General features: G+C 51.2%; 1 protein-coding gene across 9 annotated transcripts in view; it reads left to right on the top strand.

Moving 5' to 3' along the window:
- Nucleotides 1-13,598, top strand: part of nckap1 (NCK-associated protein 1) — a 351,428-nt gene that overhangs the window by 264,815 nt on the left and 73,015 nt on the right. For all 9 annotated transcript variants that reach the window (XM_072477663.1, XM_072477668.1, XM_072477677.1 and 6 more), the window contains one exon: nucleotides 7,330-7,427. In XM_072477663.1, the coding sequence (XP_072333764.1) occupies nucleotides 7,330-7,427 (98 nt within the window). The remainder of the gene's footprint in view (nucleotides 1-7,329; nucleotides 7,428-13,598) is intronic.

The raw sequence follows: 13,598 nt of genomic DNA, 5'->3' as shown, positions 1-13,598 counted from the left end.
CTGGTATGACTGCCGGGGCCGGTACACACGGGGCGCCCTCGGGTGCCTCCGTTGCCGTGGGGCCGCGACGTCCTCCTCCCCCTCCTCGTCCTGTCGGTCAGGTGTCCCTCCAGCCTGGGCGGCTGCCACCTGCCCCTCTGCGGCAGCCTGCGCCACCTCTCTGGCACGCTCCTCCTCCTCCTCCTCCTCCTCCTCATCCAGGGCAACATAGACATGAGCGGCTGCCACCACGGCGGCCAACATAGCTGGATGATCTGAAAACATGACGGCCTGGTGGGGGGGGAGGGGAACGACGACATGTCATCATTGCCCATATCCCCTCCTCCCCCCAGCCAGGTGGCATGGACCGCATGGGTCCAACTGTTGGAGGCTGGCACCTGGCCAGGTGGACCAACTCACTTGCCCTCCCATCCCCCTCCTCGGCACGGACCCCCCCCCAACCTCCACCCTGGCACGGCACGGACCCCCCCCCCCAAACCTCCACCCCAGCACGGACCCCCCAACCTCCACCCCAGCACGGACCCCCAACCTCCACCCATGCACGGAACGGACCCGCCCCCAACCTCCACCCCGGCACGGACCTCCCCCCCCCCCCCCCCAACCTCCACCCCGGCACGGGCCCCCCCCCCCAACAGCCTCCACCCCGGCACGGCACGGACCCCCCCAACCTCCACCCCAGCACGGACCCCCCCCCCACAACCCCCAACCTCCACCCCGGCACGGCACGGACCCCCCCCAACTTCCACCCCAGCACGGACCCCCCCCCAATCTCCACCCCAGCACGGACCCCCCCCAACTTCCACCCCGGCACGGCACGGACCCCCCCCAACCTCCACCCCGGCACGGCACGGACCCCCCCCAACCTCCACCCCGGCACGGCACGGACCCCCCCCCAACCTCCACCCCAGCACGGACCCCCCCCCCAACCTCCACCCCAGCACAGACCCCCCCCAACCTCCACCCCGGCACGGCACGGACCCCCCCCAACCTCCACCCCGGCACGGACCCCCCCCCCCAACCTCCACCCCGGCACGGCACGGACCGCGCCCCCCCCAACCTCCACCCCAGCACGGACCCCCCCCAACCTCCACCTCAGCACGGACCCCCCCCTAACCCCCAACCTCCGCCCATGCACGGAACGGACCCCCCCCCAACCTCCACCCCGGTACGGACCCCCAACCTCCACCCCGGCACGGGCCCCCCCCAACAGCCTCCACCCCGGCACGGCACGGACCCCCCCCCCCCCAACCTCCACCCCAGCACGAACCCCCCCCCCAACCCCCAACCTCCACTTCGGCACGGCACGGACCCCCCCCAACCTCCACCCCAGCACGGACCCCCCCCCCCAACCTCCACCCCAGCACGGACCCCCCAACCCCCAACCTCCACCCCGGCATGGCACGGACCCCCCCAACCTCCGCCCCGGCACGGACCCCCCCCCCCCCAACCTCCACCCCAGCACGGACCCCCCCCAACCTCCACCCCGGCACGGCACGGACCCCCCCCAACCTCCACCCCGGCACGGCACGGACCCCCCCAACCTCCACCCCGGCACGGACCCCCCCCAACCTCCACCCCGGCACGGCACGGACCCCCCCCCCAACCTCCACCCCAGCACGGACCCCCCCCCCCCCAACCTCCACCCCAGCACGGACCCCCCCCCCAACCTCCACCCCGGCACGGACCCCCCCAACCCCCAACCTCCACCCCGGCACGGGCCCCCCCCCAACAGCCTCCACCCCGGCACTGCACGGACCCCCCCCAACCTCCACCCCGGCACGGACCCCCCCCCCCCCCAACCTCCACCCCGGCACGGACCCCCCCCCCCCCCCCCAACCTCCACCCCAGCACGGACCCCCCTCCAACCCCCAACCTCCACCCATGCACGGAACGGACCCCCCCCAACCTCCACCCCGGCACGGACCCCCAACCTCCACCCCGGCACGGGCCCCCCCCCAACAGCCTCCACCCCGGCACGGCACGGACCCCCCCCCCCCAACCTCCACCCCAGCACGAACCCCCCCCCCAACCCCCAACCTCCACTCCGGCACGGCACGGACCCCCCCAACCTCCACCCCAGCACGGACCCCCCCCAACCTCCACCCCAGCACAGACCCCCCCCAACCCCCAACCTCCACCCCGGCACGGCACGGACCCCCCCCAACTTCCACCCCGGCACGGCACGGACCCCCCCCAACCTCCACCCCGGCACGGCACGGACCCCCCCCAACCTCCACCCCGGCACGGCACGGACCCCCCCCCAACCTCCACCCCAGCACGGACCCCCCCCCCAACCTCCACCCCAGCACAGACCCCCCCCAACCTCCACCCCGGCACGGCACGGACCCCCCCCAACCTCCACCCCGGCACGGACCCCCCCCCCCAACCTCCACCCCGGCACGGCACGGACCCCGCCCCCCCCAACCTCCACCCCAGCACGGACCCCCCCCAACCTCCACCTCAGCACGGACCCCCCCCTAACCCCCAACCTCCGCCCATGCACGGAACGGACCCCCCCCCAACCTCCACCCCGGTACGGACCCCCAACCTCCACCCCGGCACGGGCCCCCCCCAACAGCCTCCACCCCGGCACGGCACGGACCCCCCCCCCCCCCCAACCTCCACCCCAGCACGAACCCCCCCCCCAACCCCCAACCTCCACTTCGGCACGGCACGGACCCCCCCCAACCTCCACCCCAGCACGGACCCCCCCCCCCAACCTCCACCCCAGCACGGACCCCCCAACCCCCAACCTCCACCCCGGCATGGCACGGACCCCCCCAACCTCCGCCCCGGCACGGACCCCCCCCCCCCAACCTCCACCCCAGCACGGACCCCCCCCAACCTCCACCCCGGCACGGCACGGACCCCCCCCAACCTCCACCCCGGCACGGCACGGACCCCCCCAACCTCCACCCCGGCACGGACCCCCCCCAACCTCCACCCCGGCACGGCACGGACCCCCCCCCCCCAACCTCCACCCCAGCACGGACCCCCCCCCCCCCAACCTCCACCCCAGCACGGACCCCCCCCCCAACCTCCACCCCGGCACGGACCCCCCCAACCTCCACCCCGGCACGGGCCCCCCCCCAACAGCCTCCACCCCGGCACTGCACGGACCCCCCCCAACCTCCACCCCGGCACGGACCCCCCCCCCCCCCAACCTCCACCCCGGCACGGACCCCCCCCCCCCCCCCCCCAACCTCCACCCCAGCACGGACACCCCCCAACCTCCACCCCAGCACGGACCCCCCTCCAACCCCCAACCTCCACCCATGCACGGAACGGACCCCCCCCAACCTCCACCCCGGCACGGACCCCCAACCTCCACCCCGGCACGGGCCCCCCCCAACAGCCTCCACCCCGGCACGGCACGGACCCCCCCCCCCCCAACCTCCACCCCAGCACGAACCCCCCCCCCAACCCCCAACCTCCACTCCGGCACGGCACGGACCCCCCCAACCTCCACCCCAGCACGGACCCCCCCCAACCTCCACCCCAGCACAGACCCCCCCCAACCCCCAACCTCCACCCCGGCACGGCACGGACCCCCCCCCCCAACCTCCACCCCAGCACGGACCCCCCCCCAACCTCCACCCCGGCACGGCACGGACCCCCCCACAACCTCCACCCCGGCACGGCACGGACCCCCCCCCCAACCTCCACCCCGGCACGGCACGGACCCCCCCCCCCAACCTCCACCCCAGCACGGACCCCCCCCCCAACCTCCACCCCAGCACGGACCCCCCCCCCCCCCCCAACCTCCACCCCAGCACGGACCGAACCCCCAACCTCCACCCCGGCACGGACCCCCTCCCGGCACTCCCCCGGAGCCCAGCCTACTCTAACCCCCCCCCCCCGCCGCGCGCGCGCACACACAACCCGAGACACACCTTTCCTCACGCAATCAGACTGCGGCCACGCCATTGCCTGCCCAGAGCCAACCCCCCAGGCCGTCACTCACCTCCACGCTGGTCGGCGTGAGCCTGGAGCACCGGGTCACGCCGATGAAAAGGAGGTTTGATTCACGTCGACGTGAACGGTCATCACGTCGACGGGACTTCGGCCCATCCGGAAGGGAGAATATCGGCAGGCCGAAAATCGGCTGCCTTGCGCAGACCCGTGACATTCTCCGCGGCAGCGGCGCCATTAACGCCCCGCCGACTTTTCTCCCTTCGGAGACTTCGGCGGGGGCGGGATTCACGGCGGCCAACGGCCATTCTCCGACCCTCTGGGGGGTCGGAGAATGACGCCCCTTCTTCCTCAGAGCACTATCAATGCACCTACACCAGATGGACTGCAGCAGTTCAAGAGATGGCTTATCACCATCACCTTCTAAAGGACAATTTGGGTATGAGCAACAAATGCTCGCCTTGCCAACGATGCTCACATCCTACAAAAATGATCATCATCCCAAGATATCTATGTTGCCTAGCTCAGTGAAACTGCCTTTAAATACTTCTAAGTTTACCGATCTGATCATGGCCCGGGCACCTTCAGAAAAAGCTTTTCAATCCCCAAGGATCTTTGCCCCCTCCTTCTATCTCTTCATTATTTACATGCAACCACCTGGTGATGTCCGCCTTAGACATGAGGTTAATGGCCACATGTATGCTGATGACACCCACCTCTGTCTCTACTACTATACTGCCACTTCGTTATCAGACTTCAATTTTGAGTGAATCACCATTTCCCATCAACTCTGTTCCAATATTACTTATTGCATTCTCCTTTACAGACAATGTCATGGACTGAACCAACCTGTCTATAATCTGAGGCTTGTTTAACCCTGAACTGACTGTTTCCACCTCTGTAACATTAACCAACATGGTTTGTACCACAGTCCATTTGCTGCCGAAACCCTCATTACCCTCTGTCATTTTCAGAGTCCAATGCTCTCCTGGCTCATCTTCTGTTCTCTACTAATCTATAAACTTCAACTCATCCAAAATACTCCTGCCCCACACAGAGTTCCACTCACCCAACACTGTCCTTGATACCTTCTCTAACTCTCTATTCCTCTAACTCTAACCTCCTTGATCTCTCCCTCCCACCCCACTACTGGTGGCCATGTCTTCAAGTGCCAACAATCTGTATTTCTTGCCTTAAATCTCTTTACCTCGTCACCTTCTTCTGCTCTTTTAAGACCTTTCTTAAAACTCACCTTTTTAACCACAATTTGGATCATCCCAGCTCCTCCTTTAGTTCATTGTTTTCTTTTTCATTACGCCCCTATGAATCAAATTGGAACATTTTTTGACATTGGCGATGCTATATAAATTGTTATTGTGCTCTGAAAGTTGCTTCAACACTTGTGTTGTTAGATCAGCAAGAAAAGTAGTGTCACAGATTTATAAACCTAACGTTCGATTATAAAATTGTAAAATGATTAAATATCCTCAGGGAAGGCTCCAATACTGAATCAGCTTAAATTTCTGGGCACTTATATCCCGTAGTGCAGTCTTTAGAATTAATGTGCAGAAATTTGTTCATTGTCCTTTTTTTCTCCTTGGATAACGGGTAGTATTTGTGTATATGGCATTGATGTGTAAGTTTATTGATGTGAATGACTTGCACAGAGTCACAAGATAACTTGCATCCCAGACTCAAAAGTCAGAAATATCTGCATGAAGGGTGAACATTGCACTATATTTTGCAATAATTTCTGGTTTTCCCCAACCTGGCATAATTCACGGTCTACATAGTCTTGAACGTACTCACATGAGCTGCTGTCTTGCCATCCCCTCTCTCCTCCCCTCCCCTCCATATCTTTCTGGATAGTTTGTTGCACCATACGTCTAACAGATTTGCATTTATATAGCTCTCTTCATGACCATTGGACTTTGCAAAGCACTTAACCAATTGATGCACAACAAGCTCCCGCAAACAGTAATACAGTAGTGATCAGATCCTCTGTAACCAGGCATTGCTACTGTATTTAATTTTCGTTCCCAATAAAGTTTTTTCTTTTGTAATTTTGTTATTTTTCTTCATTTTCTCAAAAGTAAAAAAATTGGTAATGGAGTTCGTTCACCATTTTTCAGCTCAGCAATCTGCAGTTTTGTTAGTAACTCAATATCTGTGTACACAAATAGTGATGGTTCACAAATTTCAGCACTTAAGAATTTCTCAAATATATATATATGCATCCAAGGATAGTGCAGTGGATGTTGTCTACATGGATTTCAGTAAGGTATTTGACAAGGTCCCACGTGGCAAAGAAGTCAGAAAAGTGAAATCTTGTGGGATATAGAGGAAGGTGGCCGGTTGAATCCAAAGTTGGCTCAGTGACATTACGAAGAGTAATGGTCAGTTGGATGGTTTTGCAAATGGAAAATGATTTCTAGTGGTGCTCCACAGGGCTTCGTATTGTGGCCTTGCTGTTTGTTGCATATGTTAATGATTTAGACTTAAATGTGGGAGGCATGATTGAAAAATTTGCAGTTAACACAAAAATTGGCCATGTAGTTGATGGTGAAAAGGATAGCTGTCAGCTCCAGAATGATATCTGTGGTTTGGTTTAGTGGGCAGAGAAGTGACAAATGGAATTCAGTCTGGAAAAATGTGAGGTAATGCTTTTGGAGAGGGCAAATAAAGCAAGGAAATACTCAATAAAGGGGAAGAAGATATTGAAAAGGATTCAAGAAGTGAGAGACTTGGGAGTGCATTTCCACAGGTCCTTGAAGGTGGCAGGACAGGCGGTCATAGTCATCTAGAAAGCTTCTGGAATGCTTTCCTCTGTTGGGAAAGTTATTGAACGCCAAAGTAGGGATGTAATGGTGGAACTGTATAAAATGCTGCTTAGATCACAATTGTTTTTCTTCTGGTTCCCAGATTTCAGTGCTATGAGGGTGACCTAACAAAATTATAAAGGGCCTGGATAGGGTAGACAGGAAAGACCTGCTTTCTACTAGCTGCGGGGTCAATTACCGGGAAGTATTAATTTATGGTGATTGGTAGAAGGATTAGAGGAGATATGAGGAATATCTTTTTCACCCAGAGGGTGGTGGGCATCTGGAATTCACTGCCTCAGTTGGTGGTTGAGGCTGAAACGCTCAACTCATTTAAAAGATATCTGGATCTGCACCTGAAGTGCTGTAACCGGGCTCTGGAAAGTGGGATTCAAATAAGTGACTAGTTTCTCTTTTTTTGGGTGATACAAATATGATGGGGTGAGTGGCCACTTTCTGTAACGTGACTTTCTTTATGGTTCCAAGTCATCATACCCTTATTTTTCATGGGAGGTTTCAAGGTTTTAGATGATTTTTGACAATATGGACATGCCAGTGTAATGACATATTTATTAGTGTTATGCATGTTTTCCCACAGAAATGAGGGCTCTTTCAGAACTTCTGGGCCCATATGGAATGAAGTTTTTAAGTGAAAGCCTGATGTGGCACATTTCCTCACAGGTGGCAGAGCTCAAGGTAAGATTGAAGATTCATTGCAGCTATGTCTGCATTCTGGTACAGGAAATAAAACGATAAAACACACTATTATAAAATGACACTGATTGTGAAATTTTAAACCCTTTAGTATGATGGGAATTTGCTGCTGGATTTGTGAAGACTGATCATAAGTACCTTGTGTGAATGGTGGCAAATCGCACAGTAAAAAAATTTAAACAGGCTGGAAAACTTCAGTTATTAACTTTAAAGATTGCGTACCTACAAGTTAGCTGTAATAATTGGCAATTTTCCATTATAAATAAGACACAAACTTGTAAATACCAGATGTGAGCTGTTGCTCTGTAAAAACTGGAAAACACCAATAAATTTTTTTTTAAAAAAAAACATTGGCAATTTTCACGGGTAGCCATTTGAACAAAGAAATGTACAGCACAGGAACAGGCCCTTCGGCCTTCCAAGCCTGAGCCGACCATGCTGCCCGTCTAAACTAAAATCTTCTACACTTCTGGGGTCCGTATCTCTCTATTCCCATCCTATTCATGTATTTGTCAAGATGCCCCTTAAACGTCACTGTCGTCCCTGCTTCACCACCACCTCCGACAGCGAGTTCCAGGCACCCACTACCCTCTGTGTAAAAAAAACTTGCCTCGTACATCTCCTCTAAACCTTGCCCCACACACCTTAAACCTATGTCCCCTAGTAATTGACCTCTCTACCCTGGGAAAAGGTCTCTGACTATCCATTCTGTCTATGCCCCTCAAAATTTTGTAGACCTCTGTCAGGTCGCCCCTCGACCTCCTTCGTTCCAGTGAGAACAAACCGAGTTTATTCAACCTCTCCTTATAGCTAATGCCCTCCATACCAGGCAACATCCTGATAAATCTCTTCTGCACCCTCTAAAGCCTCCACATCCTTCTGGTAGTGTGGCGACCAGAATTGAACACTATACTCCAAGTGTGGCCTAACTAAGGTCCTATACAGCTGCAACATGACTTGCCAATTTTTTGGCAACTATTAATCCCATGAATTTCCAGAGAAGCCCCCACATTCAATGTTTACCAACAAATTAGAAATGATTTTCTGATGGTGTGAACGCTGGTGATGGCATGTTTTTGAGGGTGATGTTTCAGTCATTTATATTTGTGACTTGTCTTTTGAAGACAACGGTCCATTGCAATTGCCTGGTTATTTCTCAGCTATGTTAGCTTCCCACCTGATGTTGGCTTGAGAGTTGTACAGACCCATTTGAACCAGTGGCCTCCTGTGGTAAATTCCTTACTTTTAGCACTGTGACAGCAAATATATATTTAAGATTTGATCGCGAATCTGCCCTATATCGTCCGAAGCTAAGGAATTATCACTAAAACGTTGTGCTCTCAATAATCCTGAGTTTAAAAAAATAATCACTTAGATTATACTGCTTCTCTCTGTTGTTTCTTCCGATTAATGGGGAGGGTTTTATTATCTGGCAAGTGGTAATTGCCAGGCAAACCAAATTCCAAAGGGAAACTCGGCAAGCTTATCACAACTCAATTTTTGTATGAGATATATGTACTGAAGTCAGAAGCCACAAATTCCAGTCATACTTTTGGGGATTTTAAATATTAAATTAAAACCTTTATTAAGAAATGAAAGCTTAAACACACAAGATTATATTTGCAGAGTTGAAAATAGACTTACAGCACATTCCCCCCAAAAGATTTCTGACTTGGTTAGACTAGGCAACAATCTCTTACAGATATTTAATCTATAAAATCCAGCAATATTCCCAAAAGGCAAAATACCTGCTGTAAAGATTGTATGTCACCTGACTTCTCACCCTCTCATTCTGCTGTGGAAATTCAGCAAACTTTAAAACAAAATGCTGCTTTCTGAAAACCAGACACTTTTTTTCTGGTTTGGCTGCAAAGCTGCTTCACTTTGCCTCATCACCAGTTCTTTCCCAAGCATAGAGCAGCATGCCAGGAGGTCTTATGAGGTCACCCCACCCTAAGCTCTCAGCATCTCTCCTGAAGTACCTTTCTGTTCTTTCACCTTGATTTCATTGTCTTTATCCTTCTTTGAAATTTGCCTTTCCCAGAATATAAAAATCTTTCATGTTGTTATTGCCCTCACTTTCGGGTCAAATAAAATTGAATAATCTTGACGTATTTATTTGTGCCGTTTTCCAAGTTGTAAACCCTTTATGCGTCCCTTTGAAATTTAACAGCTTAACATTCCACTTTGCCCCTTATCTCCTAATGCAAATTTCTACCCATTGTTTATTTACTTATATAAAATCCAATTTGGCCATATTTACTTCAAATGCAAGTCTTTCACATTTATACCCCTTTGATATCCTAAACCTTGCAGCCCAACTGTCTTCAATTTAATTAAATATGCTACACACACAGGCCAACAAGCCTGCTTTTCAGCATAATGCAATATATCCCAAAGATGATAAAAAATAATACCACCTTACTTCAGATAGGAACAATAAGATGTGTAGGGCTGGGAAATAGCTTGCTCAGGGTCAAAGGAACAAGGAGGGGTAGAGAGGAAAACATTTAGGGTAGATTTAATCAATGTGTTCTCTGGCTAAACCAGTGCTAACCACATTAAACAGATTTAAAACAATTGGCAAAAGACCTGGAGGAAGAGATGAGCATTAATTTAACACAAGACTGTTGATTGGGATTAGAAACAGTTTCTATATTTAAATTGACAATTGGACATGTATTTGTAGCGGACTAATTTTCAGGGTTTTGTGTTGTGCAGGCCTATACTTCACTCTTTCACAATGGGCTAAAATAGCCTCCTCCTGTGTTGTGAGCATCATAATCTGCACTCCATCCACCACCTTAAAAACTCAATTCCATCACCACCAATGCACTGTGGCAATGGTGTGCTTCAGCAACTCACCATGGCTCCTTCAACAACAGTTTCCGAACCCTGACCCCGATCGCCAGAATGGTAAGGGCAGCAGATGCATGGGAATTTCAGTACCTGACAGTTGCCCTCCAAGCCACACACCATCCTGACTTGGAACTATATCCCCATTCCTTCACTGACACAGGGTCAAATTCCTATAACTTCCTATCAACACCATGGATGCACCTACACTACGTGGATTGCAGCAATCCAAGAAGGTGGCTTAGCACCACCTTCTCGAGGGCAATTAGACTGGGCAATAAATGCTGCCTCGCCAACAATGCCCACACCTTGTGAACTAATAAATCATTCAAAACCAACTTATTCAGAAAATTGAAGCCTGGAGAGGTGGTGGCTTAGCAATAATGCCATTGAACTAGTAATCCAGAAACCCAGGGTAATGCTCTGGGGACCTGGGTTTGAACCCCACCACGGAAGGTGTGGAATTGCAATTGTTTTAAAAATCTGGAATGAAAAGTATAATGATGACCATGAAACCACTGTCAGTTATTGTAAAATCCCATCTGGTTCACTAATGCCCTTTAGGGAAGGAAATTTGCCATCCTTAACTGGTCTTAAATGTGGCTCCAGACCCGCAGAAATGTGGTTGACTCTTACAGCCCTATTGAGGAGCAAGCCACTTAGTTCAAAGGAATTAGGGATGGGTAACTAATGCTGGCACTTGCTAGCGCTGCCACATCCCATGAAAGAACAAAAATAAATCAAATAGGGCAGTAATACCTTGGACACAAAAGTTAGCTAAGAAATTGAGGCAGTAGTGATAAATGCACGTTTTCTGACTGGAAAAAGTATGCAATGAGGGGTGCCCAGGGCTGGTATTAGGACCATTGCTTGTTAATATAAATGACCTTTACTTGGATATAGGTTGCAAACTTCAGGAGGGCATAGTTAGTGAAAAAGGAACAATCATGTCAGATACAATTTAATGTGGATTTTTAAATTCATTCATATGATTTGGGTGTCGCTGGTGAGGCCAACATTTATTGCCCATCCTTAATGCCCTTGAGAAGGTGGTGGTAAGTTGCCTTCTTGAACCGCTGCAGATACACCCATGGGGCTTTTCACAGTAACTTAATTGAAGCCTACTTGTGACAATAAGCGATTATTATTATATTATAATAGAGGGCTGTTATGAAGGGAGTTCCAGGATTTTGGCCGAGCGACAGTAAAGGAATGGCAATTATTGCCAAGTCAGGGTGGTGAGTGGCTTGGAGGAGAGATGGTGTTTATATGTGTCTGCTGCCTTTGTCCTTTAAGATGGTAGCAGTTGTGGGTTTGGAAGCAACTGCCAAAGGAGTCTTGGTGAGTTCCTGCAGTGTATCTTAAAGATGGTGCACACTGCTGGCAATGTTCGTTGGTGGTGGAGGGGGTTGATATTTGTGGATGGGGTGCCAATCAAACAAGCTGCTTTGTCCTGGATGGTGTCAAGCTCCATAATGTGATGGAGCTGCATTGATCCAGGCAGGTGGAGAGTCTTCTATAACACTCCTGACTTGTGCCTTGTAGATTGTAGACAGGTGTTGGGGAGTCAGGAGGTAATTCACTTGCCGCAAGATTCCAAGCCTGCTCTTGTAGCTACAGTATTTATATGGCTGGTCCTGTACCGTTTCTGGTCAATGTTAACTCCCAGACAGTTGGTAGTGGGGGACTCAGTGATGGAGAAGTGTGAAATGATGCTTTTTTGGAGAAATAATGCAGATATGTCTTATCATCTATATAGTTTTATTTTGAGGTGCAAAAGCAGAAAGCCTGAGGGTTCATATTCGCAAATTATTGAAGAACAAGTTGATAACGTATATGGAGTACTTGCATGCAAAAAAAAATTATGCTAAATGTTTACAATTCTGAGCATTACATTTAAGCTAAGGTCCAGATGGCGGTACGGAGAAGAGTTGCCAGAATATCACCAGGGTGAGGATTCCAGTCAAATGGAGATATTGGAGAAGCTGGTATTGTTCTTTTGAAGGCAGAGAAGGTTAAGGGGAGACCAAACAGGTATTCAGAATTGCAAGGCATTTTTGTAAAGTAATGCAAAGCTTTACCTTTTGGTAAGTAGGTCAGTAGTGAGAGATTGTAGATTTAAAGTAATTGGTGAAGGAGTTGGTGGGGAAATTAGCAATTTCGTACGATCTGGAATGTGTTGCCTAAGAGGGAGCTAGAACTTTATTCCATTGGAGCTGTCAAAAGGCAATTTACACGTACTTGAGAACTAATTTGATGGGTAAAAGCTGGGGTGTGGAACTAAATTTCAAAGAACTGTCATGGGTGTGAGGGACCAAATGCCTTTGGTTTATAGTGTTCTTTTACTCTACTAACCAGAATATTTAAAATCAAGCATTTCTAATGCAGATGTCTTCCTATGCTGAGTGCATAATAGTCTTTTCAGGACTGAGTAGGTACTGTGTGGCAAAACAGCTGCTTCACTTTGATTATAAATAGTTGTAGCTGTTGTGTTTCTGTACATTTAATTTTACACAGTGGGCTCCAATTGTGCAATTACAGTATTAAGGTAGACCAAGAATATTTCCAAGTGCTGGCAGTCAGGATAAGCGAATAGGTGATATTACTCCATGCCTAGTCGACGAATGATAACATCCAACCACCGCGTAAGAGGAAAAATATAATTTTCTGTATAAGCATTCAAGAATCTTGTTGTCTCCAGAATTCACCATGCTGGACAATAAGCCCCAAAAGATTTTTTTTTTTTTTTTTAAGAGCAAGAGTCGGGTCATGCTACGCAAACGAGATTTCGTGTGGTGGGGAACTGCAAGGGGCAAGATTGTTTGGCAACTATGCTAATAAGATGCAGTTTTTTATTCTTCTAGTTGCATTTTTTAAAATCCCTATTTTAGAAGCATGGCTTGGAGCAGTACTGTATTCACTCTTTGTTCATGCTGCTCTACAGTTTTTTTTTTAAATGTACTTCCACGTCAGCAATTGTGTGTCTTAACTTTCTCAATGAGTCACTGCACTGGATGATGTGGTACTGAACCACTGATCAGGAAAGCCTTTCGTCAGTTCCCAGGCTGTGGAAAGTTAACCAATATTTAAATGGCTAGCTGCAGAACAATATGGTTACTCATTATCCCTGGATTAGAGAGTAAACAGATTGACTAGAGTTCCACTCCTAATTGTTATCCCATGACCCCTGTTAAAAATGTGCATGTTTAGATTTCAGGCAAGAGCCAGATCTTTTTCCAGTAATAACTCAGTGTAATAATTCAGCAATATTCACTGGGAAAGAAAATTTATGGCAAG

Source organism: Scyliorhinus torazame, chromosome 2 (assembly GCF_047496885.1).
Source record: "Scyliorhinus torazame isolate Kashiwa2021f chromosome 2, sScyTor2.1, whole genome shotgun sequence".
Classification (NCBI taxonomy): Eukaryota; Metazoa; Chordata; class Chondrichthyes; order Carcharhiniformes; family Scyliorhinidae; genus Scyliorhinus; species Scyliorhinus torazame.
Note: the sequence above shows the minus strand (reverse complement) of the source record. Positions and strands in the feature narration are given on the sequence as shown.